Source organism: Dermacentor variabilis, chromosome 2, assembly GCF_050947875.1.
Source record: "Dermacentor variabilis isolate Ectoservices chromosome 2, ASM5094787v1, whole genome shotgun sequence".
NCBI lineage: Eukaryota > Metazoa > Arthropoda > Arachnida > Ixodida > Ixodidae > Dermacentor > Dermacentor variabilis.
Window position 1 is genome coordinate 15,632,265 of NC_134569.1, and position 26,366 is coordinate 15,658,630.

Consider the following 26,366-nt stretch of genomic DNA (forward strand, 5'->3'; position numbering starts at 1 on the left):
TCGATGTGACGCTCCCTTGGGTGTTGTCGCCGCTGACACTGGTGGCACGATTTCCCCGCGACGAGGGGCCGCTCTTGTAGTTGGTGCAACGAAATCGCGAGAAGAAAAACGCAGTGCTGCGCAAGACGGGCTGTGCGGCGATTATGGCTACGATTAGAGCACTAAATGAGCCTGATTTTTGCACCCGGGCCCGGCCTCAGCCCGCTTTCTAAAGCCCGGTCAAGGCCCGTGGTTGCAAGCCCGGGCCCGGGTGTTCATTACTAAGCTTAGCCAGGGCCCGCGTGTGCATGACCACGCCCGACCTTTAAGAAAAAAGGTATCTTTACTTACAGGTTCTACCGTACGTGTCAGCTATGCCTCACCTTCTCGGTGTCTAATCAGCTGCAGTGCACAAGCAATAAAATACCGAAATCTTTGTTTCACCCGTAGGAACATTAGCGATCTGGCCCACTGCCTGTGCTGTTATTTTCCCGCGGGTGCGCATTTACCTTGATCGTACGATTTGGTCTTATGAGGTCATTTACCATGCAAATATATGTGTACATATACGCAAACAGGCGAATTGACGAGCATACAGCAGAAAATAAACGCACAAGTAGAAAGAGACACCAATTGCGTTAGCGCTAAAATAGTACGAGTATCGAGAGTTGGAATAGTGCAATCGCAAAAGCAGTACAAGGAAAGCGGTTTGAAGAGCGTTGTTGTTGTTGTTGTTTAATTCATCTTGCTTTGCGCGGAAACAATGTTCGCTATTAAGGAACAGAAAAAAAAACTTATAGCTTCATCAGTTTTCCTGTTTTCTTTGCTAAGGTATACTAAGAGCCAGTTCTTTCCACGTGTCACTTCAGCTTGGCACATAATGTTTTGGATCATGTAATGAATAATGCTCACGCGTGCTCGAAGGCACTACTTAGGTCCTTTAATAAGCGAGCCCGAGTCCGGCCTGGGCCTGTGTCTCCAAGCTCGGGACCGGCCCTGGCCTGCCGAGTGTGAGTGAGTGAGTGAGTGAGTGAGTGAGTGAGTGAGTGAGTGAGTGAGTGAGTGAGTGAGTGAGTGAGTGAGTGAGTGAGTGAGTGAGTGAGTGAAAAACTTTATCAGCTCTAGGTTCGCTGGTCTTCTGCGGTCTTCAGATGGCTTCGTCCATCTTCTAGCACAACGGTCGGTTGCCCTTAGTTTAGGGCTCCGATGGATGCTGCTGCCAGTTGTGCTCGCCGAATCAAACCTTCTTGCCGAAAAACTATTCGCGCGGCCCGGGCCCGTGCAGTGCTTTAGTTACGATATGGCGCCAGAGTAGCGTGGGTCGTCTGCATGGAAACAAAGCGCGCTACTCACAGCGTTCTCTTCCTAATATAAACCGTGTGCCTATGCAATCATAATACAAAATTTTGACAGGCGAAATGAAAACACGCTGCGCTCAAATTTCGCAATAATGAGTATCGTAATCATCGGTGAAATTTCTTTTCTTCCTTTTGTCCATGTTTGTTTCACGCAGTTCGTGCGTTATAATGAAAAAAAGTACTGTATATTTGTTCACTTACACCCTGATTTGCTCGTGCTGCATTATTTGGTGTTCTAGCGTACGTTTGTTTCGCCGGTTACAGATAAATATTTCATTCAGAGTGCGACAGCACAACTAGACGTGCGAAGTGCAACATCGCTGTAGCAGTGCATACTTTGTTAGAGGATTCAGAGCATCCAGACCCTGCCTTGTATACTCGGCGAGATGTGTTCGCTGCACTGCTGCACCGTCAAGTGTCACGGTTGGCATGCTAATACCAAAGTGATTTCAGTGCATAGAAATCCAGACCCGCCATCACGTCAGCTGTTTAACCGTTGCAATGTCCATAAATTTCCAAATTTTTCTCAATTCTTACAAAATTTGCATTTTCCCCCTAAACAAGGCTTAAGATACCTAGATCCGGAAAACTTTTTCTAGAATTCGGAGCACTGCGTGGCCCCATCGCCATCCATTATTTACTCACTTCCCTAGGACACAACCCACCAGGTCTTGGTAAATGTTACCTTTATTTTTATGCCAGATTTCTCATAAAAATCTCGCATAGCTTAACGTTTTTCTTAAATTGTTTACTTAGGTCTTTTCTCAATAATTAAAAACACAAAGCTTAAGGTGGGCCATGAGAGAGCGTACTTCATGCCATTTTTTTTTTGGATCCGCAAGTCCGCTAGCTTCGCGCATCTGCGTCCTTGGCGAAGCTGTCGCTCGGGCCTCGTCGGAGAGCGGCGGGGCCTGCCGCCCAATGCCACGCGTTCACAGCCTGAGAGACACGTGCTCATCTAAATCGACATCCCGTAACGGCGATGACCTCGGGAAAACTCCTGACAGGGAGGGACGTCCCCTAAAAACGGAAACGACTGTTTTGTGAGAGATAGTGATTGACCGCCGTTAAGAAGGGGCGGCGCATGCAGAAACACTCACGCCGCGTTCTTGAAATTCCGAGCATTGGAGGATAGCCGCTACAGGTTTCGAACAACAATGTTGGAAGTGCGTCATTTCTCTTATCGGAAAAGACAAGCTTCAACTGAATGCGAGGCTAACAAAGCTGCGCTAGAATTCTTGTCGACTACGGGACTCGACTAGCGCCCGTAGTGCTCAAACTCTGCATGTCAAGTGATATGTTGTGGTTTACATTGCTGATTCAGTTTTTTAAAGACAATGCCTTTTTTGGCGAGTTCCTGGCCACTATTATGTATCGGGTATCTGGATTTCTAGGCTTTTACAGCTCAAGCTGTTATGGGTTCAGTCGAAGAACAGTTTTGGTTGGCGATGTTGTCCGCCGCCGCCGACGCCGCCGGTGTACTTCGCAGCTATCGCCAGGGATGAGAAAAAAAATCAGTTCCCGCCGGGATTGAGCCCGGGCCCTCTGCGCAGGACTCAGCTACTCAACTACTGTGCCACGCGCCTTTTTTTTTCTTACGTGGTATTCATTACGTCATGTATACGCGAGAAACGTGCGAGCACTAGCCAACACACCTCGTATCCATGGCCTAGAAAGGACCTATAAATCCCGTTGTGCACACCATGCGCCATAAAAGAACTGCAAGTAGTTTGAAACTAAAAAGTGGCAATGACAAGCAACTTATTAAGAGGTTGTACCGGTCTGGTTGAACCAAAGTTATGTCATACATGTACTTCAAGTGACCAGTCAGTTGAGCATACTGAAACTTCGACGAAATGATGCTTTTCTGTCCAACATGCATGTCTTCGGTAAGCTGTGTAGTTTAATTAGCAAAACATATCGAATGGGATGTCTTCTACGTAGAGTGCAATCAAGTATCAGATGGTAAGCTGATTCAAACGAAATCTTTCTTAAGAGTCCTTTGAAGTCCATCCCAAAATAATATTGCACCTTTACAACTAACGAAGCAATGCTCCGTAGTTTCGGGTATGTCGCAAAGGCAACAATTCAAAGTAGATACGAAAATGTCTTTTGTGTCCAACTAAGCTTTCGCAGGTAGCATTTCACGATGTAATTTACAGAAAAGTGTTTTTGAACATGGAGATAAAGGCATCTTGCGCATTGCGGACTCGCTGAAGTGCGTCATGCCCTGGCAGACTTGAAAATGTAGAACGGTACAGGGGAGGTTGGAAAATCATCGATATCAAATATTTATACAATTGTTTTCCTGGCACTGTGCAGAGGTATTCAATAGAAAGCCGAACCAAGAGGAATCACATGGCGAAATATACTTCGTACATAAAACCCCCAAAAGAAGATTGTTCAGTGTATTGGGATGAAACTACCAGGTTGGTCATTGCATTGACTAAGTTAACTTGAATGAATGATCGAACTGTTGGGTGCGAAATATCTCGAATAAAGAAGAAACGACAAACAATCCGTCGCACACATAGATGCACTAGACCAAGTCTACCAGCATATACAGGTCTAAAGGTATTATCGTAGCTCATGTTCAAAGCTGCACGGGTCACATATCGGTGAGACGGACATTCCAATGAGGAACGAGTGGGCTTCTGTAAAAGCCACCCCTAACCAAAGTCGGCACAGTAAAGCTGCATCACGGCGCGAGTAGAGAGACGATCGAGCGGGTGTTGTGTTTTTGTAATCTCTATGACAACGAACGAGACGTTCTTGGGAGGGTGTTAAACCGATTAGATAACAGGCCATTTTCAGAGAGTAAGATTCACGGACCGTGGCCCCATGCGTCGGAGGCTTACAAAGCGACGCGGGCACTGCTACGTTTCATGAAAGCAACTAGCCTCAGTGACCGATTATAGGTGTGAAGTTATGTACGTCCACACATGTTCACACCGATAGTACCTTCTTCCCTGTGTAGGCCACTTATAGAGGCATACCGAAGAGCCCACTAGTGAGCCATCTCGGTGCATCAAAGCTGATTTTCTAGGCAAAGCACAAATTTGAGATGTGATAACGTTTTAGAAAATCGAGGTTAGTTTTCTTTTTTCATTTTCCGGCTGCCGAATCGGCACCGCAGGTAGTATAACAAAGATACAGTTAAACAATGGTAAGAAAGACATCGAGGAACAATTAGAGCATAGTAAAGACAATATTCCGAGCATGTCATCGTCATCACCATCATCACCATCATCATCACTTGAGTCTTTTCGCAGAAAAAGAAGGGGGGGGGGGCTCCAATACAAGCTGTGAAAGTGGTTGGCCAGCGAAGCTGTGATATCACCTGATCCGATAGACCAATGTGACGCAGCCTTGAACTGGGTCCTGTCGAGCCTGTGCACGACGCCGTTGTGCATACTGACGTTGCCGTTCATTTCGTCGCTAACAGTATTCGAGCTGCTTTTCAGGCGTCCTAACTGTGCATGGCTTGCTTTGGGCAGCAACCGCTGAGTCATACCTTGCCTGAGGACGATGGCGTTGTGCATATTGACATTTCTGTTCCCGTCATCGCTCACCGTGTCCACGCTGCTCTTCGGAAGTCCTAACTATGCGTGGCCTTTCCATAGCGCTGTCAGAACACCAATGAAATCAGTTGCCATGCTGGTTCTTACGTCACTCTCTGCTTCGTATGCTGCAGTTACCGCTTCCCGGCAACTGTAGCTAGCTTATGCAACTATTATCTCTACCGGGAAAGGCTTGCGGCGAACGCTATGCGTGAAGGCGAAATTGCTTGTTCTTATTTTTTCTTGTCCCCGCATAGCGTTGCAACCTCGCACGGCAGGCGCCGCCGCTTCCGCGGATGCGCAGAGGCGAGAGCCATCTGGTGGTGCTCGCCTCCCACTGTGATTGGTTCAGTTTTTGCCCACGGACATGACAAGTGCATTGGGTGGCAGAGGTGTACAGCTTCGCTGTAAAAATATAACATTTTGGGCCGTTCCTTGCGAGTTCGTCAAAAAAATTTTATACACACCGCTCCCACACGTCTTATACCGGAAATGTAGAATAATGATCTGCCCCGCGAGAAGGAGAATGCTGGCTCAGCCTCCAACTTAACTATTTGAGTAATTCCTTCTGCAGAACGTTCGCCTATACACCTAGCGGTCACTGGACATATCATTTTGCTCATTCCTCGAGTTTCTTCAACCTGTTGGAGCGCAGGTATCGCTATCTGTTAAGTTGTTCTCAATGTCTTCGCTCTACGAAAGAGAAAATGCGTAAACTTCTTTGCTGACGTTGTGGCCGCAGACGTAGCACTATGTACGTCAAGTACTACGCATCTTTAGGTCATTGGCTCCTGTGTGCGACGAGAGGCGAAGAATACCAGCCGTGGAGGCTCAGTGCTCATTGTTTGAGTATCCCTTATTGTATTTATCGAAAATTATTTTTCATTCCGCGTGGAACTTAAGAGACACCAACTGTGTTTGAAGCGCATAGCGCAACTCGAATGCTCGCTCTGCATTCCAACAGCACGACGCCGTGTTTTTGTGTATTTCTCCGTGAAGTCTCTATGGCAAAATTAAAGCCGCAGATTCCCACGCGTGGTGGCTGAGTGGCTATGACGTTCTGCTGGTGAACACGAGTTCGCGAGTTCTGTTCTCAACCGCAGCCGCCGCGTTCTAATGGGAGCGTAATGTGTAGAAACGCTTGTGTGCAGTGTGCACTTTGGGTGCGCGTTAAAGTAACCTAAGCGATGGAAAACAAATATTTGCAGCTCCCGATTATCGCGTCATTCATAGCCACCAAGTTACTTTGGTACATTAAACCGCATAATATAATTTTCACCTGCAGTCAGTCCGAGCAGTATTCGTTCCATCGCACTAAAATGAAACGGGTTAACCAAAAGCTCTTGTGACGCATTAAGCATTGTCACGCTGGAATGAAACTCGAACCCCAGATAGGGAACTGGGGTCACCGTGCGGCCAATATTTTGAGCTCAGAGCACGTTCCAGCCAATCCTGATGCCGAACATATCATGAACAACGGCGGCCGGCCAGTGGCAAGGAGCACTTGCGAACGAAGTTTTGTGAATTCGGCTCCATAGAAGTCCAACTTCTCTTTCCATATTCGCCGCTGTCTATGACGCTGGCGTGATTCCTTCACAGAGACTTAGTCTTCGGGCCATAGCACGCTTAGCGCCCGAAATGTGCAATGGCTTTTCGGGCGCGTATACGCAGCGGCTAACAGCCATCACACAAAACGCTGTCGAGCAGGAAATAATACGATTTTCTTCTTCATAAGTGGCATGCTTGCCAAGTGAACGCTCTATAATCACGCTTCCTCTCGTATATAGTAAGCTTACGTGTTTGGCAGTTGCACAGCATCGACATTGTACACATGCTAAATATTCAAAGTAAGATGACGGCCTGGGTCGGCTGGAGTCACTTTTGAAGAAGCAGACCATTCGGTCTGCTTCTTCAATAAAACGGCATTTGCGACCCATTCTGTCGATTCCGAGTGTGAAATGTTAGCGTTTAATACTTTTTCATAAAGTGGAGCATTTGTAGGGGGAGTTGCTATGTACCACTACAATGTTCGGATAATTTGTAAATGTTCTTTTGTGTAACACCTATGTTCATTCTATTTTCTTTTATTTTCAATCAATTCACTTTCTACCTCCTTTACGAGAAAGGAATTGATGAGGCGGTGCCTGACAACTTTTCATTTGTTATTATTCTTCCGGCGGAGTGTGGCAGGTTTCGTTAACGTTCTTCTGAGAACAAAACTGACGCATAAAGGACCGTGAGTGATTCCCGAGAAATTTATATAGTGAACAATGTACATGCGCACGTTATTTAATTTTTCTTCCTGAAGAATCATACAAGCAAATATTTCGTGCTTATTATCAAGTGGTGCGGGTCGAAAAAATGTTCTTGCAAAATCTTCGTGATAAAAATTTCTTTAAATATTATTGGAATAAATATGCGTCACTCTGTATACGCCAGCTCACGGTCTCAAATCAAAAGGCATATAGATGGAAGCTCTAGCTGCCTGGCTTTCCTAAATGTTGATTCGACGTTGCGAGAGCCTGCATCCGCCCACGTAGCGTGGGGTCACGGGCCTTATTGGCATAAAGCCGGGTGCAGGTACCATGCAAACAGTAGGCTGCACAGCGTGCTGGGATATGATAATACCGTATACAAAAGTATTAAGAAGTGCGCAGCACTTCCGAACGAAGAATGTTCTTCTTATTTTTTTTTTTTTGTAGCGACTCCCAGCCGAAGACATTGAAAGAGCGCCACAAAACTGGCTGGACGTTGAGTGATGATGAGGAAGCGCTGGCCAGGTTTGATTTGCCGAGGACGAGATCGGGGCTGCCGATACATGGCGAACTATGGCGAACCATGGCGTGACTGTCTGGCGCTTATTTTTTTTATTGCTTAAGGGCTCGAAGTGTGAAATTTTACAAAACACGAGCGCATATGCTCTCAGGTGCCATGACACAGTATTCAAATTACCTAGAGAGGCTGGAGTGTTTTCTGGTTCGAGGCCGACGAAGTCGACGGGCTCACGGAGACCGCCGCCGACGTATTTGCTCACGCACGCGGGAGGCTGCGCACAACGTCACGCCTCAGCGCTTCTTTGTGATAAATCTTTTGCACCTGTCATAAAATGCACAAAAACGAAGGACAAAGGCCGAAAGTCAAGTGCATCTGAGACGTCGGCACGTGACTGTTTACTTTAACGGCGTTTACAATGGACTTTGAGAAACGCCGGAAGGGGTAGACAGAACGTTTCACTCAGTTGTCCTTCAGTTGCTAAACCTAAACTGTCGCGTTCACAGAATGGTTTAGAATGGGCTGGTTTGCTTAGAACATACCAGAGACGCTTTCAGAGTTAACAGAGCAAGCAGCGAGATTCACGGGAGTTTCGTTCGTACAAGTACTGGTTGTCTTTCTCTGGCGCCTTCCAGACTCTTCCTCCTGCCTCTCACACCACTGTACCCCCTTTAAAAAAGTTATACATCTCTTTAATCGTGAGGTTAAGGAGGTGTCCAGATGAGCGAGCATAAAAAAATGAACGAAGAGAACAAAGGTGCGTCGTTCGGGGCTTGCGCACGAGCACGGCACGGCTGGCAAAATTGGACGTCGTGTCCTGGTGTGCCGTTCCCCCCACAGCGGGGGCCCGAACGAAATTTCTTCCAACAGGTCTAACTGGCTTGCATCCTTAAGCACAATTTTCAAGCCGCGCAAATAAATGAAGAGCCTTTCTGTATTACTGGTGTTACTGAAATGTCTGTACTGGTTTCATAACAAAATTGCCATAAGTTTTTTTCTGGGGGCACTTGAATTGACTTCGGGGGCTTTACGAGCCAAAACCACAATTTGACTACAAGGCACGCCGTCGTGGGGCACTCCGGATTAATTTTGACCGCCAAGGGACAAGCACGGGACATTGGCGTTTTTTTGCATTTAGCCCCCACCCTAATGCGGCCGCCGCAACCGCGATCTGATTCCGCGACCTCATGCTTAGCAGCGCAACACCATAGCCGCTAAGCCCTCGTGCGCTGCGGTGGGTTGTTTTTTGGGTATCAAGGTTGATGCTCAGCAATGATCTCTTGCGATTTACTTTTACGCGTGCGAACAGCATTGTAGATGGGAGCTAAAAACACGTAGATAACAAACATACATTTAATTTTCACTGTCCTTGGCGAGGAGTGCAATTTCTACGATTTCAAATCAGTCGCTACAACAATTGTTTTCCTTGCAATTTTAGTTTATAGTAATCTCATGGCATAGATCTCCTGGGTCACTTTCTTCTTCTTTTTTTTTATCAATGAGTACGTGTGTAGGATGTAATAAATTTGCACGCAAAAACTTTTTTATTGCTCTTGGTACCCTCAAATGCTTTTTTTACGCAGCCGAAAGCATTTTCTACTGAAAAGGTACCATCTGCACCCGGATAAATGTATGTCTTCCACGGAAATCACATGGATTCCGCATAAGTCCAAGAATGTTTCTTCAAGAAGGATAGGCAGAACACGTAGAATTACTGAAATGGATGAACGTATTAGGATTCTTGTATTAGGAAAAGTGGACTACAGGGGCAATAGGCAATCAGTGATAGTATCGCGGTTTAGTGCCGCGGCTCCCGTGCGCGTGATCAAGCGGCACATTGCGTATTTCGTGCGCTGCTAACAAAGCCCGGGAAAAATTAATTCTCCAGTTTCATAGCGCGCTGAAAACCACTGAACAGGATGTTTAGGACGCAGTAACACTTTTCCCATAGGAACTCAAGTCCTTAAATCAAGAAATAAACATTGTTTAATTATTATTCTCTAGTGAGCCAGGCGATTAGTACACAAAGAATTGGCAGATGCGGACTGATAAATGAACACTTCACGAGTCCCCGTCATATATATTCTACCAGCCTTTTCCTTTTCTTTTTTACAGCCTGTTTAATGTTAGCCTTGACACCCTGTATATTCCACCATCAGGGGCCTCCTCAAGGCAGACGCGTACAGCTTACCGCGATCGCCATCGGTACAAGAAGCAGCGGTGAGCACTTATCCTGTCGTGCTGTATCTGTTGTCCTGATGTTCGCGCCGAAACGTTTCTTTCCATGAGTTGAAACAACGCTTCGAAGGAAAGGCACGAAAAGTGAGACAGCGCAAAGCTCCTCTTTCAGGAAGAGAAGACGGCCTCAGAGATCGTTTCGGATGCCGCATACAACGTCCAAGCGGCGCCTTGCGCGCACGAAATTTGAAGGCTTTGCACATATAACATCACGAGGCACGAGGTAATCCGGTGCAAAATCCGCACGCTGTCACGACAGCAACACTGACTTAAACGCGAGCCCGGAACCGGACACACTAAGTCGCCTGCTAATAGCCCCCACTAAAATTTGTGTTTCTCTTTCTTCAAACTGAGAAAATATCGGGATGGTGTCTGTCAATAATATATATATATATATATATATATATATAGTCATATGATAAGAAGCGAACAAACACTGTCACCAAGGACAACATAGGGGAAATTACTTGCGCTTAATAAATGAAATAAAGAAACCATGAATTAATGGAAATTAAACTGGATGCAAAAACAACTTGCCGCAGGTGGGAACCGAACCCACAACCTTCGCATTTCGCTTGCGATGCTCTACCGATTGAGCTACCGCGGCGCTGTTTACCCGTCCACTTTCTTGGGTATTTATGTGTCCTAGTAGAACCCTGGGAGTGTTAGCCAGCGCCACCACACACAGACTTTGGCGGCGGACGTGGAACGTCCTTCTTGCCGCAGGCGTCACGAGAACGTGATCTTTTTGGGTGAAGGCGACTGGTCAATAAACCCACATATGCTACCTGAAGGCATCAATGTAGCCGGATTCGAGACCCTCGTTATGTAATAAACGAGAAGGGGTTTAACCGAGGGTCCCGATTTTTATTAGTCATATCATAATTAACCCCCTTTCTTCTCGTTTATATATATTATTTATTATTATTATCATTTACTGAGCGAGAAGCATAAGGTAACCAGGAAACCACTTTATCTCTTACGGGTAAATTAACAATAGACGCACCACGAAGAAAAGAACGAAGATAAACTTCGCGTTGATGCGGCAGGGAAGTAGCCTGTTCAAGGTAAATGCTCGATGCATACCACTTCAGTTAACAAAGAAAGCGTCAGGGCACTGCCTTTCGCAGAGTATCTTCGCACTATACCCCTCCACGAATAAATGAGAAGGCTAGGAATAACCGTGGCGGGAGTTACTGCCCGAACGTTTATAGAGTATTTGCAATAAGTCTCGTTACAACGAGACATAGATTTAAAAAAAAAAAGCATTTGCAGTCATACGACTTCCTCATATAAGGAGTCGTTTAGATTTCGCCTCTACGAATTGTGCGTCGTACAAAACCGTGACGTGCCGGTGGGACAGTCATCTGCATTAGCCAGACACGGTCACTTTGACATGTCCTGACAAACACTCTGACAATCTTGATCAAAATTTACCAAGCATTGTCATACTGCGGCTAATATTTATTATGCCTGGTTGTCTCATTAGCCAGGTATGGGGATTGTCATGGCCATGGCCAACACAGCCATTATCCAGACTGGTCACGTCTCGTTTATTGCGACTGACGTGTGGAAAAGCCACCGGAGACAATCGCTAAGCTAACTTCAAAGCGTGTGCGGTAGCGCATTACCAGCAAGCCCACATTGCAACCCACGTTAATCTCACTTTACTCAGAGTGGGGCTGCAGGGAGCTAAGAGAAGGTGGTTCTAGACAGTGTCTCCTAGCAGATGTGTATTTTAATACATCAAACGCAGCATAGCACATGTTTTTTATACTTGTTACTAATTTGTACTTGCAATGGTTTATTTGCCTTTTTTTGATGTCAACATGATACTCAATTTTTGTTGGGGGTGTAGGAGGGCAATCCATTACTCGGCATTACATAGCGCCAAGAGGGGGGCGATTTTTTTTAACAACGGAGCAGTGGCGTAGCTAGGTCGGCTGGCGCCTGGGGCCCATAGGTCTTCTGTCACACCCCCCCCCCCCCCCCCTCCGGGTGTTGTCGAGGACGGCGAGGATATCGACAATTTCCGGGTTTCAGCACCAGTACAGCCGCCTTGGATACCGCGCACGTCCCCGGGGTACCTCTCTCCTTCGCTTTCTTTCCCAGAGATGACGAATGCAGCTGGTATACACGCTGTTTTTTCTGCGCCAAATAACACAGGGTGCTGCACGGATAACGTGTGATAAGCGTATGTGCACATCTTTTGTCAGACTGTAAGGCTTGGCAGCCAATACAAATGCGGCATCGTGGCAAATACGGCCCACGTCACAAGTAACAAAAGATATCTTTCTAAAGTTTTAATTACCAATTTTAGCGGCAACATTGCAAAATTGAAGGCCGACATTCATATCTTGCCCAACAACTCCACAAAAATCGTCGTAGGTACTATGGCGCGCAGTATTTTGGCTGTGGGCAGCCCTAAACAAAGACGAAAATTAAATTGTGTGTCAGTGACGGTGATCTCCCCACCATATTAGAAAAACGGAAAACGCCATCTGCCTCCTTGCTGCACGGGCGCCAATGCTATGACAATTACGAGTTCTCTTCATTCTGATCAATTAAGCCTTGTTTTTATTTGCTACTATACGGACAAACGTGATTATCCGAGCTGCGGTACCACCAAAAGATTGGGAACAGAACAGAGCACGCTTCGCGTCGATTCTTGGCGTCCCCATAAAAAAAAAAAATAAGGCCGCGATGAAGCCCATGGCAGCGAAAGCTCACACTACTTTCGGTCTGCACTCGCAATAGAGAGGGTTGAGGGATCAACGTCACTGGTCCACTATTTCATATTTCTTTCCCTGCTGCCATACTGGGCGCCGCCCGCAATGCCAAAGTACTGTAGGTTGTAGCACCCAAAACGATTTTGTTTAAAAAGTTTTTGTTGAGTTAATATTATGACTTTGAGTCGTCAATTCTCGAATTGAACTGATTCCTTTATAAGTACTAATTAAGGGATTATTAAGGATATGGTTATTACTTATCTGCCATATTTTCCACGCTAGTGAGTTATTAGTAATCACAAAGACACATAACTTCGTAGAATATCGGGGAAATATCCTTACAAAATTCACCTTTCTTACATAAAATTCTGTGCAGCTGACACAGACATTGTACTTGTGACATGAAGTCACACAACAACAACAGTTTTCTGAAACTTTCGAGGGTGAGAAGGAAAGCATGATACATAACGGCAGGTTTCGCAGCGACTTCTCGGAGCGAGCGGGAGAGGGGAAGTAAAAGCGAGCCGAACATCGCGGCGGGCCCGTGACTGCAGCATATCGAGTCATATGCCGCCAAACTCTTCGTACGCACCTAGTCTGAATACGATCCAGAAGACTTATGAATGAAGACTTAGGAAGACTTGTGCAACGTCGCTCTCAATGAACGCTTCGCCGTAAACGCAAGCGCCGGGCGCGCTGGTTGAACGCCCTCTTGCTGATGTCCTTGTTCGTCTTCGCTGGGCGTTCTGACTCCTGTGACTCCTGCTCCCAGCATGAACGCACCGCACGAGCGCACCCCACATGAAACGTTCCGCTAAGGCGAGTAGATTAGCGACCATTTTGCGAATTAAATTTTTTAGCCCGCACACTCGTGCAATTATTTCGTGGGGTGTTGACAGAGCTGCAGCCGACAATTCTGCGGCGCAGCGCATCGGGTACATGAGCTCGGGCTACTGGATACCGGAGCATTCTTTGCCATTTGCGCCCAGTCAAGCCAGCGGAAAGAGGGGTGTTTTCAGGCGTATATGACACCCTCCCCCCTCTGGCCCCTTGCAACCGGGGCCCACGGCCCCCCGGCCTCCCCCCCCCCCCCCCCTGTTGCTACGCCACTGCAGCGGAGCTATTCTAAGTCGAGCCTTCGCCGTCCGTTGTCCGGTGTCACGAAGGAGGGCAGGGGGCAGAGCGCGCGCCGAGGTAGGGGAGAGAGAGGGGGAGAGGATCGGGTGTTTCTCCGGCACGAGGCCTTTCGCCCCGTGGATTCCGCTCGGCGCGAGCGGCAGTGCCAACGTCGCACAAATCCCGAGCTTCGAGAACGGGAAGCGCAAGCCAAGCGCCGGTGGAGGCAAGCCATCCCCCACTTTCGAGAGAAGGCAACCCAAGCCAAGCGCCAGCAGAGGCAAGTTTACCCCCAACTTAGGGAGTAGGAGGCCGAGCACAGGCTGCGACGCAGAGAGATTCCTCTCGCGGAGGTTGCCGGTGGACGGTTCAAGAGAGAATTCCCCGACCGTGGGTGCGGTCACAGCTGCAAGGTGTGTGAAAGACTACGGTTTGATCGCAACCTCACGCAACTGAAGAGTGTGCGAAATCCGGAACCAAAGCACGAATCTAGCAAAACGATGACAACGAGAGAAAATACTTTCATGAAAATGTCGCCAAACCTGAGTTCAAACTTCAGAAAACGACTACCAGCTTCGCTGTTTTGACAGCTTTCACTGCGTGGAACTGGCCTTACTTTTTTCTTTTATCGTCACTTTGACCTTCACATTACAGAAAAGTTCGCAAAACTTGTTTGGTCCCATAGCCTGACTAGCTAGTAGCGACTGAGGGCAGGAGAAAATCTAGGGGGGTTGGCCAACCCTCTATCCCCTTGACCCCCTTTAGAGCTACCCCTGCCTGACGTAGTAGATTTCGGCAGCATGTACTCTAATCTAGCTAACTGCTCACCAGTGAAAAAAACGATGACCACGGAAACTAGCTGTCAGAACACTGGCGGTGACGAATAGTGGCAGCAGCGCCGAGCGAATTCCCTTTCGTGTAGCCTCTCGCTTCGACGCGACCTAGGCGCTGGAGAGCACGGCGCACATGAAGCCATCAGCTATCAGGTAAGCTAGCCTTAAGACCCAGCGCAGATTGCCTCCAAGTTGAACGCGCGCGGTCGCGTTAAGCTACCGCAGCCGGAGTAGAAGATTCTGAAGAGGCTCACCAACATACTCGCTTCCCCCCTCCTCTTAGCGTGCACACATCGACCCCTCCTCCCCTCGCCCTCCCCCCCCCCCCGTTGAGCGCGTGCGAAAGAGACGGCGAGAAACTGCCCCGCTTGCTCCCTCATGGTGACTTGCTCCCTCATGACGGCACAGTCAAGGGAGTCATCCGAGGCATAGCCGTAGACGACTTCCCGGAGGAGATAGCCGAAAACATCGCGAACCCGTGCAACCCCCTAGCGGTGGAGGCGCACAGAATCGGCAATACAACCACGGTGATAGTACTCTTTGCAGGACAGAAAGTACCGAACTACGTCAAGTATGGCTCGATATTAGTCAGGAGCGGGCTTTACCGCAAGCACTTTGACGTGTGCAGGCAATGCGGCAAGGTCGGCCATAGAAGAGACGTATGCCCGAATCCCAACACCAGAGTGTGCTTCGGCTGCGGAATCGTGAACCCCAGCGAGGATCACAAACACGAATGCAAGCCCAAGTGCAAGCTCTGCGGGGGACAGCCTCCAAGGGGCGAGAGGGAATGCAAGAACAAGTACAAGATGCCGTACGTGGTCAAAAAACGGCAATGGGAACGCAAGATGGAAGCCATGCAGCAACAACCGGATCCGGAAAGCTTTCCGCCGCTGCGAGCGCCGTCTGCCGAGACACTCCGCGGGGAATCGAGGCAGCGCGACAGCAGCCGCAAGAGGGACAGCAGCAAGGGAGGCAGGAGCGCCAGCCGCCACAGACTGTCGCAGTCGAGGCAGAGAGTCGCCTGGGCCGACGCTGTCAAAGCAAACATGGCAGAGAAGAGACAACCACCAGCGCAAAACGCCGCGAAGAAGATCCAAGAAGAGAACGGGGTGGTAAAAGCCCGGAGAGACGAGAACGAGATGCTAAAGCGGAGAATCGCCGAAGAGGACGCAACCATCAAGGAACTCAACGAGAAGCTAACGACATTAATTGGGTTGCAGCAACAGCAGCAGCTGCTGCCGAAGCCCGCACAAGAGAAGAAACAAGAAGAGATAACCGAGGACGAACCAGAGGTCGAGGTGGACTCGAGAGCCACGAAAGAGGTAGGACCGGCTCCCAAGAGGAGAGCTATAGAGGGCGCCATGGAACGAAAGATAATGGAGAGAATCGAAAAACAGGACAACAGACTCGACCGTCTTGAGGCGACCAGTAAGGTAACCAACGAACGCCTCACTACGCTCGCGCATACAGTTCAGCAGATGACAACGAACATACAAAGCACGATCCAGAACATGATGGCGCAGATGCAAGCACAGCTGCAGACGCAGATACAGGCACAAATACAAGGTATGGAGGCACAGATCATCGCCAAACTGCAGCAATCATGGACGGGACAGCACGTACAGCAGCATCCACACCGCCAGTGAGAGACCTCTTGGTCTGGCACTGGAACTGCAACGGCTTTACCGGAAAGAGAGCGGTGCTGCAGCAACACTTGCAGCAACTAACGAGGAAACCAGACGTCATAATGATTCAAGAAACACACATCGAAGAGGCGCCGAGACTACCTGGCTACCGGTCGCACGACAGCCCGCCGAGCAAAAGAGACACGTCCAAGGGCAAGGGCAGAGGGGTCTGCACCTTCGTTAGGAAAGGGATCACCTTCATGGAACACGAAATGATCGGCAGAAGCGTCATCGAACACTGCACGGTGGAAGTAATCACGGGCAAGAGGAGGAAGGAGAGCACTTTCCTGGTGAACGTCTACAGCAATCCGTCCCACGGACAACAGAAATTCAAGGCACTCTTCCACAAAGCGAGTTCAGTCGTGGGAAGCAATACGCTCGTAGTGTGCGGAGACTTTAAAGCTCCGAGCCAAGACTGGGGCTACCACAGAACGACGGTCAAGGGGAGAGAGCTCATGCAAGATGCCACCGACGTGGGACTGAACCTAATCACGGATCCGGCCTTTCCCACCAGGATCGGCACATCGGTTACGAGAGACACCACTCCGGACCTTACCTTCGTCAAAACCGACGGAGGATCGAGAAAAGCAAAATGGAGAAACACGGGCCAAGAGCTGGGAAGCGATCACTACATCGTGGAGGTCGTCGTACCGCTCGAAGGCCAAGGCAACAGCGGCATAAGGAAGCATCGCATTACGGACTGGGACGCCTTTCGAAAGGCGCTACCCGCGGTGCAACTGGACATTACGGACATCGAGCAATGGCGGCCAACGTCGTTGAGACGATGGAAGGAGCCACCAAAGAGCTGGAGACGGAAGAACGGATAGACAAGATGGACAGTCGGCTGGCCCACCTGTAGAAGCCAAGCAGTCCATAAAGGCGAGGTGGCAGAAGCGACGAACCAACCGAAGTCTAAGGAAGAAGATCGCCGAGCTCAACAGGCAGATCGAGGTCCACTGCAGGGTGCTATGCACCCAACAGTGGAACGAGGCCTGCAACGAAGCCGACGGACAGATGCACAAGGGCAAGACGTGGAACGTGCTGCGGCACCTCCTCGACAAAACCAAGACCAAGGGCCACCAACACAACATCTTGGCCAGAATCCTACACAAGGCAATCTGTGAACACGGGGAGGACGAGGTCAAGGGGCGCTTGGACGCCAAGTACCTACCGACCACCCCCACGGAAAGACACCTGGATTACCAAGGCAACGAGAACGAGACGCTAGATCGAGACATCCAGACATGGGAAGCCAGAGTTGCCCTGCAGGATCTCAATGGCAGGTCCCGATCGTCCCCATCGAGGGACCAACAGAGCGCTCAAGAACCTCAACGAAGCGGCCATCGAAACACTCACGAACTTCTACAACAAGTGCTGACAAGAAGGAACGCTGCCCAAGCAATGGAAAGCAGCCAAAACGAGCCTCATCCCCAAGCCTGGCAAGCCACCCAACATAGAGAATTACAGGCCGATCTCGCTCACTTCGTGCGTGGGAAAGGTCCTCGAGCACGTTCTCATGAACAGGTGACCGCGTTACCTGGAAGAATCGGAGCTTTACCCAAATTCCATCATAGGGTTTCGGAAGAAGCTCGGGACGTAAGACGCCATGATCTTACTGAAGAACGAGATCATCGACGATACGACGAGCACCACGGACAACAGAGCCATACTCGGGCTGGACTTGCAGAGCGCATTCGATAAAGTGAGGCACTCGGCTATCCTGGCCCAAGTATCCAGACTAAACATGGGCAGAAGGACATACCAGTACATCAAAGACTTCCTGACGGAACAGACCACCGAAATCTGCGCGGGAGACCTGCAGCTCGAAGAGAAGAAGCTGGGCAGCGTCGGAGCTCCGCAGGGCTCGGTGATCTCCCCGCTTCTCTTCAACCTCGTGATGATCGGGATGGCCAACCGGCTAGAAAGAGTAGCGGGAGTCCGGCACACCATCTACGCCGACGACGTTACGCTATGGGTACCGGGAGGAAGCGACGGGCATATCGAGACAACGCTGCAAGAAGCGGTCAACGCCATCGAGGAGCAGCTGGGCGTGTCTGGACTCGTTTGCTCTCCGGCCAAGTCAGAAGTGCTGGTGATTCCACCGACAGGAGCGGGCAGGAAAAGAAAGAATATGGAAGTCAAGTACGAGCGGCCCAAGATCACGGTCAAGACAGCGAGAGGACAAGTTATACCGGAGGTCGAGAAGATTCGAGTGCTCGGGCTGCTCATCCAGCGAAACCGAGTCAATGGTGAAACGGTCAACAAGCTCGCGGGCAAAGCGGCCGCGGCAATGAGACTCATCAAGAGGGTGTCCAAGAGAAGAGCGGGGATGAAGGAGGAGAGCCTGACTAGGCTCGTTCAATCCTTCGTAGTTAGCCACATAACGTACGTGGCCGCCTTCCACAACTGGAGGCCGAGCGAGCGTAACAAGATAGACTCCACCATACGCAAGGCGTATAAGGCGGCACTCGGCCTCCTCGGGAGCACGAGCACCGAAAAATTCATGGCGCTGGGAGTCCACAACACGCTGGACGAGATAGCCGAAGCACAGAGAACGGCGCAACTCGAGCGTCTCTCTGAAACGAGAACCGGAAGAAAGATACTGCGAGACCTTGGCCTCGAGCCGAGGGAAGGCGACCAGCAGACAGACGTACCTATACCGGATAGCATGAACAGAAAGCTCAGGGTCTGTCCGATCCCGAGGAACGTGAACCCCGACCACAACAAGGAGCGGAGGTTGGCGAGGGCCAGGGCTCTCGTGGACCTCCACGCCAGAGAAGAAGGCGCCATCTACGTGGACGCGGCGGAGTATCGAGGGAGCAGCGACGCATACGCGGTGGTGGCTGTCGGGGCATCGACGGGTGCAACGAAGACCGCGGCGAGCGTCCGGACTCGAGAGGCGCACCGGGCGGAGGAGGTGGCCATCGCCTTGGCCGTCTCCGACCCCGGATGCACTACAGTGTTGTGCGACTCTAGAACGGCAGTGAAGTACTACGCCAAGGGTAGGGTATCTAGTGAGGTTGCGCGCATACTGCGCAAGGCCGAAGACATCGGACGCAAAAGCGCTGTGGTGATCAAGTGGTTTCCGGCCCACATGGGCAGTGACGTGTCGGAACGCGGGAACGTGAACCACAACGAGACGGCCAACTCGGCCGCGCGAGGACTAACCAACCGCGCAGCTGCAAGCACGGCCGACTCGGAGTGTTGGTCGCGGTGCAGTGCCAAGGACAAGATGACCACCTTCAATGAAATAGTGAAGTAGTACAGACTTAACAGACAGACTATGCCGCCACCTCACCCGGGGCTTACGCGGAAGCAGGCAGTGTTATACAGGCAATTACAGACGGGGTCCCTGCTCACCCCGGTGCTAGCTAAGCACGTGTGTCCGAGCGTGTACGCGAGTTACGTGTGTAGACTGTGCGCTAAGGAGAGAGCCACCGCGGCTCACATCCTTTGGGACTGTAGTATAAATCCAGGAGAAGCCAGCGAGAAGACGACGATCCCGCCGCAGCTAGAGGCTGCAACGAGGAGTTATGACCAAGATACACAACTCAAGGCCGTCCAGCAGGTCTCGGCAGCTCTAGAGAGGCAGCGACCTCGCGAAACTGAGGAAAATAGGGGCAGCACCCCCAGGAAGGGGGCGGCGGCCCTCTCGGATCTGCGGAAGTAGCGAGGAACCAAGACCTCGAGGAGCACAATGCACGAGACTGACGTAGTGGCCGCGTCGCGGTAAAAGCTTGTCCTCCCTTCGTGGAGGGAGCCTAACCAACTCTGCAGGCATTTTCACTAAATTTGTTCTCTCTCTCTCTCTCTCTCTACCGTCAAGTTGACGACTGGCGCAGCGGCGCGAAATTCTGGTAAGTGAAGTTTTATCTTTGTTTGTTTTTTCTAGAAACGTCGTGCATTTTGGAAATAGACTTTGGAAAGACACATTAAAAGCCTTAAAAGCCTGAACAAAGCGTCGGTTTTATTGTCCCTATGAGGGCGAATAGGAACAGTCCGCGCAACGCATTTTGTTGTTTTGCATTCGCATGGCAGCACTGACGTAGACTGGGAGGGAAGATAGAAAAAAGAAAGAAGGAAAGAACATAAACTTTTCGAAAACACGTTTCGCACGTTCCTGCCATTCGCAAATTAATACCTAGCTGTACTCTTGTGAGTGTCCCCGCAGGGGCGTCTGCGTCAGCAGGCGTTTGGTGTGTTGCGACACCACGTACCCGAGCACACGAGGGTTGGACCCTCCCGCGTGTAGCCGTGCGCGGCTTAGCCGTGTCCGGGGAAAGGGGGATCCTGGAGGTTGAGCCGATGCTGGGTGTTTGGGTGTTTGGACCGTTTGGACCAGTGTTTGACTGATGTTTTTGGAACAGGATATAAGGCGTCGAGAATGACAAGGGGTGATCTCCTCTTGGAGCTCCACGATCAGAAGCAGTACGAGAAACTGCCGAAACTTGTGTCATTTGGGGAGACCCAAGTAACAGTAACCCCGCACCATACCATGAACACCACCCGCGGCGTCGTCTCGGACGATGACTTGCTAGAGCTCACTGAAGCCGAACTCTTGGAGGGCTTCAGTGAACAGAATGTCATAAATGTTAAGCGAATTAAGATGAGGCGAGACGGTAAAGAGATCAAGACGAAACACCTTATACTCACTTTTGGTTCGAGTGTCCTCCCCGAGTCCATCGAGGCCGGTTATGTCAAACTTCGTGTTAGGCCATACGTGCCCAATCCTCTTAGATGCTTTAAGTGCCAAAGGTTCGGCCACAGCTCACAGAACTGTCGAAGCCGGGTGACTTGTGCCAAGTGTAGTGAAAACGAATACTCCTCTGAAACATGCCAGAATACCCCACACTGTGTCAACTGTGATGGCGAGCATGCCGCATACTCGCGGTCATGCCCGTCTTGGAAGAAAGAAAAAGAAAAAGTCACAATCAAAGTAAAAGAAAATAGCACCTTTAAAGAGGCACGCAGGCGGGTTGCATACCTTCCTAAGGCCAGCTTTGCCGAAGTAGCGCGTCAGGGGGCAGCGTCACGACGGCCTCCGGCGGCTGTCCGATCCATAAACCGTGAGTCGGCAGTTACGCCATCTGCCCCTCGGCGGTTGCAGCTAACGCTGCTCCGTCAACCGAGGAGAAGGGACCATCGACCCCGAAGGTGGGCGCAGCCGAGGCTGCTCCAACCCCCTCGGCCCCTTCCAGCGCTGGCAACAGCCGGCGCAGCCAAATCCCTCAGGGAGCCCCATCGACCCCCGGGCTGGTGGGCGCAGGGGTCTTGCCCTCCAAGGTGGGACTCCCCCTGAAAACCTCTCGCTCACAAGAGCACGTGTCCGGAGCTTCACTAGAGGCAATGGACACACGAGGCGCAAGGCGCACCTCCTCAAGGCGCACCAAGCGCCTAAGGAGCGCCGAGGCTCCCTCGAACGCTCCAGAAAAGGTAGAACTCCCGTTACAGGGCCTCGAAAGGGCTCTGTAATTTAATGTCTGCAATTTACATAATCACTACTTCTGTTTCTGTACATACAGCACCTATTGACCTCCAATATGGGTACAAAAATCATACAATGGAACGTCAGAGGTCATCTTAGGAACCTTAATGATGTTCAAGAGATTATCCACAAACACAATCCAATAGTGCTGTGTCTGCAGGAAACACACCTAAAATCACAACACACAAACTTTCTCCGACAGCATGTTACTTTTCACAAAGATCGCGATGATGCAATCGCATAATCGGGCGGTGTTGCAATTGTAATTCAAAAGAGCATAGCGTGTCAACATTTACAGCTACGAACGGCCCTTGAAGCAGTGGCGGTTCGAGGTGTTTTGCTAAACAAACTTATCACTATTTGCTCGCTTTATATATCCCCACACTACAAACTAAGCAAACATGAATTTCAGTGCTTCATAGATGAATTGCCAGAACCTTATGTTGTTCTTGCGGATTTCAATGCGCATAACTGCCTGTGGGGCGACTCTCGTGTAGACGCGCGAGGTCGTCTTGTAGAACAGTTCCTTTTCTCTTCTGGTGCGTGTCTGCTGAATAAGAAGGCACCCACATATTATTCTCTAGCAAACAGAACGTTTTCTTCAATAGATCTTAGTATAGTTTCCCTGTCCATACTGCCTGAACTCGAATGGGAAGCTACGAACAATCCTTACGGAAGCGACCACTTCCCTATATTATTAAGAACACTTAAAGCAAACGAATATCCACCACGGGCTCCCAGGTGGAAGATTGACACAGCAGACTGGGAGAAATTCCGAAACTTAACTAGTATCTCATGGGCTGACATGTCTCCGTTAGGAATTGATGCTGCAGTGGAGTTTTTCACAGCCTTCATAATAGATGCCGCATATAAATGCATATCACAAGTAAATGGCTTGGCATGTAAACGGCGTGTCCCGTGGTGGAACGACGATTGTAGGATCGCTCGAAAGAAACAAAAGAAAGCGTTGGGGTTGCTACGCGCCTCCCCCACTGCGGAGAATCTTATCAACTTTAAAAAAGTAAAATCACAAGGCAGGCGAACGCGCCGACAGGCTAGAAGAGAGAGCTGGAAGAAGTTTTTATCCGGTATCAACTCGTATACAGACGAGGCCAAAGTCTGGAACAGGGTTAATAGAATAAAAGGGCGACAAACATATTCACTTCCTTTGGTAAACACACAAGGTGAAATACTGAAAGATCAGGCAGACTCACCGGGGCAACACTTTGAGAGCGTGTCGAGTTCAAACCATTATTCGCAATCCTTATTGAAATACAAACAAATAGAAGAATGTAAGCCAATAATACGAAAATCTAGACATAATGAACCTTATAACCGGTCTTTCAATATTACTGAGTTGACAGCTGCCTTGAACACATGCAAAAGCACTGCACCGGGACCTGATAGAGTCATGTATGACATGATCAGAAACTTACATACTGACACCAAACTTACACTACTCACACTTTTCAACGCTATTTGGGCTACGGGATACCTCCCATCCACATGGAAAGAAGCGATTGTGGTCCCTGTTCTTAAGCAGGGTAAAGACCCGTCCTTGGCGGCAAGTTATCGTCCGATAGCTCTAACAAGCTGTCTGTGTAAGATTTTTGAAAAAATGGTTAACCGCAGACTTGTTCATTTCCTTGAACTCAGCAATATGCTCGATCCCTTTCAGTGTGGCTTTAGAGAAGGGCGGTCCACAATCGATCACCTTGTGCGCATTGAAGGAAATATCCGCGATGCATTTATACATAAACAGTATTTCCTATCGATCTTCCTTGACATGGAAAAAGCGTATGACATGGCATGGCGTTACGGGATCTTGTGAGACCTGTCGGAAATGGGCATCCGTGGAAATATGCTGAACATAATTGAAAGCTATTTGTCAAACCGTACCTTCCGTGTAAAAGTGGGTAATGCACTGTCACGTCCTTTTACCCAGGAAACTGGTGTACCCCAGGGAGGCGTGCTCAGCTGCACTCTCTTCATCGTTAAGATGAACATACTACGTGCTTCACTACCACCTGCCATTTTATGCGAAGCATATTAACGTAGGTTACGGGCCTTCGCGCGACGCCCGGCGGTGGCCACCATTGACCCTGAAGTGGGGTCACGTGACATGACGTCACGTGATGACGTCACACAGGCTGCAGATGGGGCCTCATATCGCGCCGTCGGTCGCCTCCCGGCTGTGGCCACCATTGACCTTCAAGTGACCTTCAAGTAGGTCACGTGACATGACGTCACGTGATGACGTCACACCGGCTGCAGATGGGGCCTCATATCGCGCCGTCGGTCGCCTCCCGGCGGTGGCCACCATTGACCCTGAAGTGAGATCACATGATGTGACGTCACGTGATGACGTCACACCGGCTGCAGATGGGGCCTCATATCGCGCCGTCGGACGTCGCCCGGCGGAGGCCTCCACGCTTCGGTTCGCGCCGTCGCGCGCGACGCGGCGGCGGCGCCACCATCGCTGCATCACGTGATATGTGATGTCACGTCAGGGATGAAGCGGCGCGCGCCCGCCGTCGCGTCAGTCTCTGTGCCCGCAACCGCGCCAGCGTCTTTGCGCCGGTCGTGTATGCGGTCAAGATGCCTCCAAACGCTAAGGATACGCTAAGGTTAAGCCCAGTGGATGCGAAGCATCCACTGGGCTTAACCTTGATAAGCCTTCAATTTTTTTTTATTCCGTATACGTAGACGATATACAAATAGGCTTCAAATCCTGCAACCTCACAGTATGCGAAAGACAGGTACAGCAGGGCTTAAAGTGTCCAAATGGGCAGACCAAGACGGATTTAAGGTCAACCCACAAAAAAGTTCTTGTGTTCTCTTCACAAGAAAGAGAGGCCTCGTCCCAGATCCTTGTGTAGAACTGGGTGGACAACAAATTCCTGTCAACAAAGAACACAAATTCCTTGGTGTTATTCTTGACTCCAAGCTCACTTTCATTCCTCACCTAAAACATCTTAAAGAAAAATGTCTTAGAACAATGAAATTACTTAAAATCCCATCCCACACAACGTGGGGTAGCGACAGACAGTGTTTATTGAATATTTACAAGAGCCTAGTTCGATCACGGTTAGATTATGGTGCCGTAGTATATCACTCTGCCGCACCGAGCGCGCTTAAGATGTTAGACCCCGTTCACCATCTGGGTATCCGTCTGGCCACTGCCGCATTTAGAACAAGCCCTGTTGAAAGTCTATATGTAGAGTCAGATGAGTGGCCACTCCATCTTCAGAGAACAAACATCAGCTTAACGTATTTTCTCAAGGTCCGCTCTAATAAGGAACATCCGTGTTTCGCAACTGTTAACGACTTGACGTGTGAAACACTTTTTCATAACAGACCCTCTATGAGACTTCCTTTCTCACTGCGTGCAAGAGAACTTAGCACGGGAATGGATGTCCAAGTTCTCGAACAACGCCTAATGCCTCCAGCTAAGCTAGTACCGCCCTGGGAGTGGCAACTGATAGAGTGTGACACATCCTTTATAGAGGTCACTAAACATGCGCCAGAGACACATATAAAAATGCACTTCTTGGAGCTCCAGTACAAGTACTCGTGCACAGAGTTTTACACAGACGCTTCTAAGTCGCATGCCGGGGTGTCCTACGCAGCCATTGGCCCATCCTTCTCGGAATCCGGTGTACTGCACCCTGAAACAAGCATATTTACGGCTGAGGCCCATGCACTATTGTCGGCTGTGAAACATATCAGAAAATCAAATATTCAAAAAACAATTTTATTTACAGACTCCCTAAGCGTCGTAAAAGCCTTGAAGTCACACTGTAAACACAGAAACCCCGTAATTACTGAGCTCTATTCCATTCTCTGTAGAGCGTATATGTCTAACCAGCATGTCATTATATGCTGGGTGCCTGGACATAGGGGCATCGAGGGTAACGTTCTAGCAGACCAGATGGCCACATCAATTTCATTGCATACAGTTAATCCTACAGCTTCGGTCCCTGTCACAGACCTGAAGCCTTTTTTAAGAAGGAAACTGCGAAACCACTGGCAGCGTAAGTGGGACGCAGAAGTAAATAACAAACTGCACGTGATAAAGCCACAGTTAGGTTCTTGGCCCTCCGTAACAAAATCACGGCGAACAGATGTCCTATTCTGTCGCCTCAGAATAGGACACACATTTGGCACACATAACATTTTACTCACTGAAAATGATCCTCCAACCTGCGGTAGATGCGGGGAGAGGCTGACCGTCATACACGTCCTCCTGGAGTTTCGGGCAGCCGAATCTGAGAGAAGGAAACATTTTTCCCTAGCATACCGGCAGCACATCCCCCTTCATCCTGTTATGTTACTTGGTCCAGAACCACTCTTTGACACCAACGCCGTCCTAGGTTTTTTGAAAGATGTTGTATTGCATGTTCTTAGCCCCACACGTTCGTAGCGGGTCCTCTCTTCAGAGGATGCCGCTGTGATAGCTCTTTGGTATAGCACATGCCCCTAGGCCCTTGTGTTTCAAGGGCTCTGGCGAGGCAGCAGTGCTCCAAGTTAATTTTACCATCTTATATATTTTATATTTTGCATCATTCTTCTACGATGGATTTTAAATGTTCATAGTATTCGTCATTAGTC

At 49.5% G+C, this 26,366-nt stretch overlaps 2 protein-coding genes across 2 annotated transcripts in view; both read left to right on the forward strand.

The window, feature by feature from the left end:
* Positions 1 to 16,257, forward strand: part of LOC142570258 (uncharacterized) — a 31,756-nt gene extending 15,499 nt beyond the window's left edge. Inside the window, exon 2 of the mRNA XM_075678658.1 lies at positions 14,869 to 16,257. Coding sequence (XP_075534773.1) covers positions 14,869 to 16,231 — 1,363 coding nt within the window. The 3' untranslated portion in view covers positions 16,232 to 16,257. The remainder of the gene's footprint in view (positions 1 to 14,868) is intronic.
* LOC142571411 (phospholipid-transporting ATPase ABCA3-like) overlaps positions 1 to 26,366 on the forward strand; it is a 252,417-nt gene that overhangs the window by 155,936 nt on the left and 70,115 nt on the right. The gene's annotated exons all lie outside the window — the stretch shown is intronic.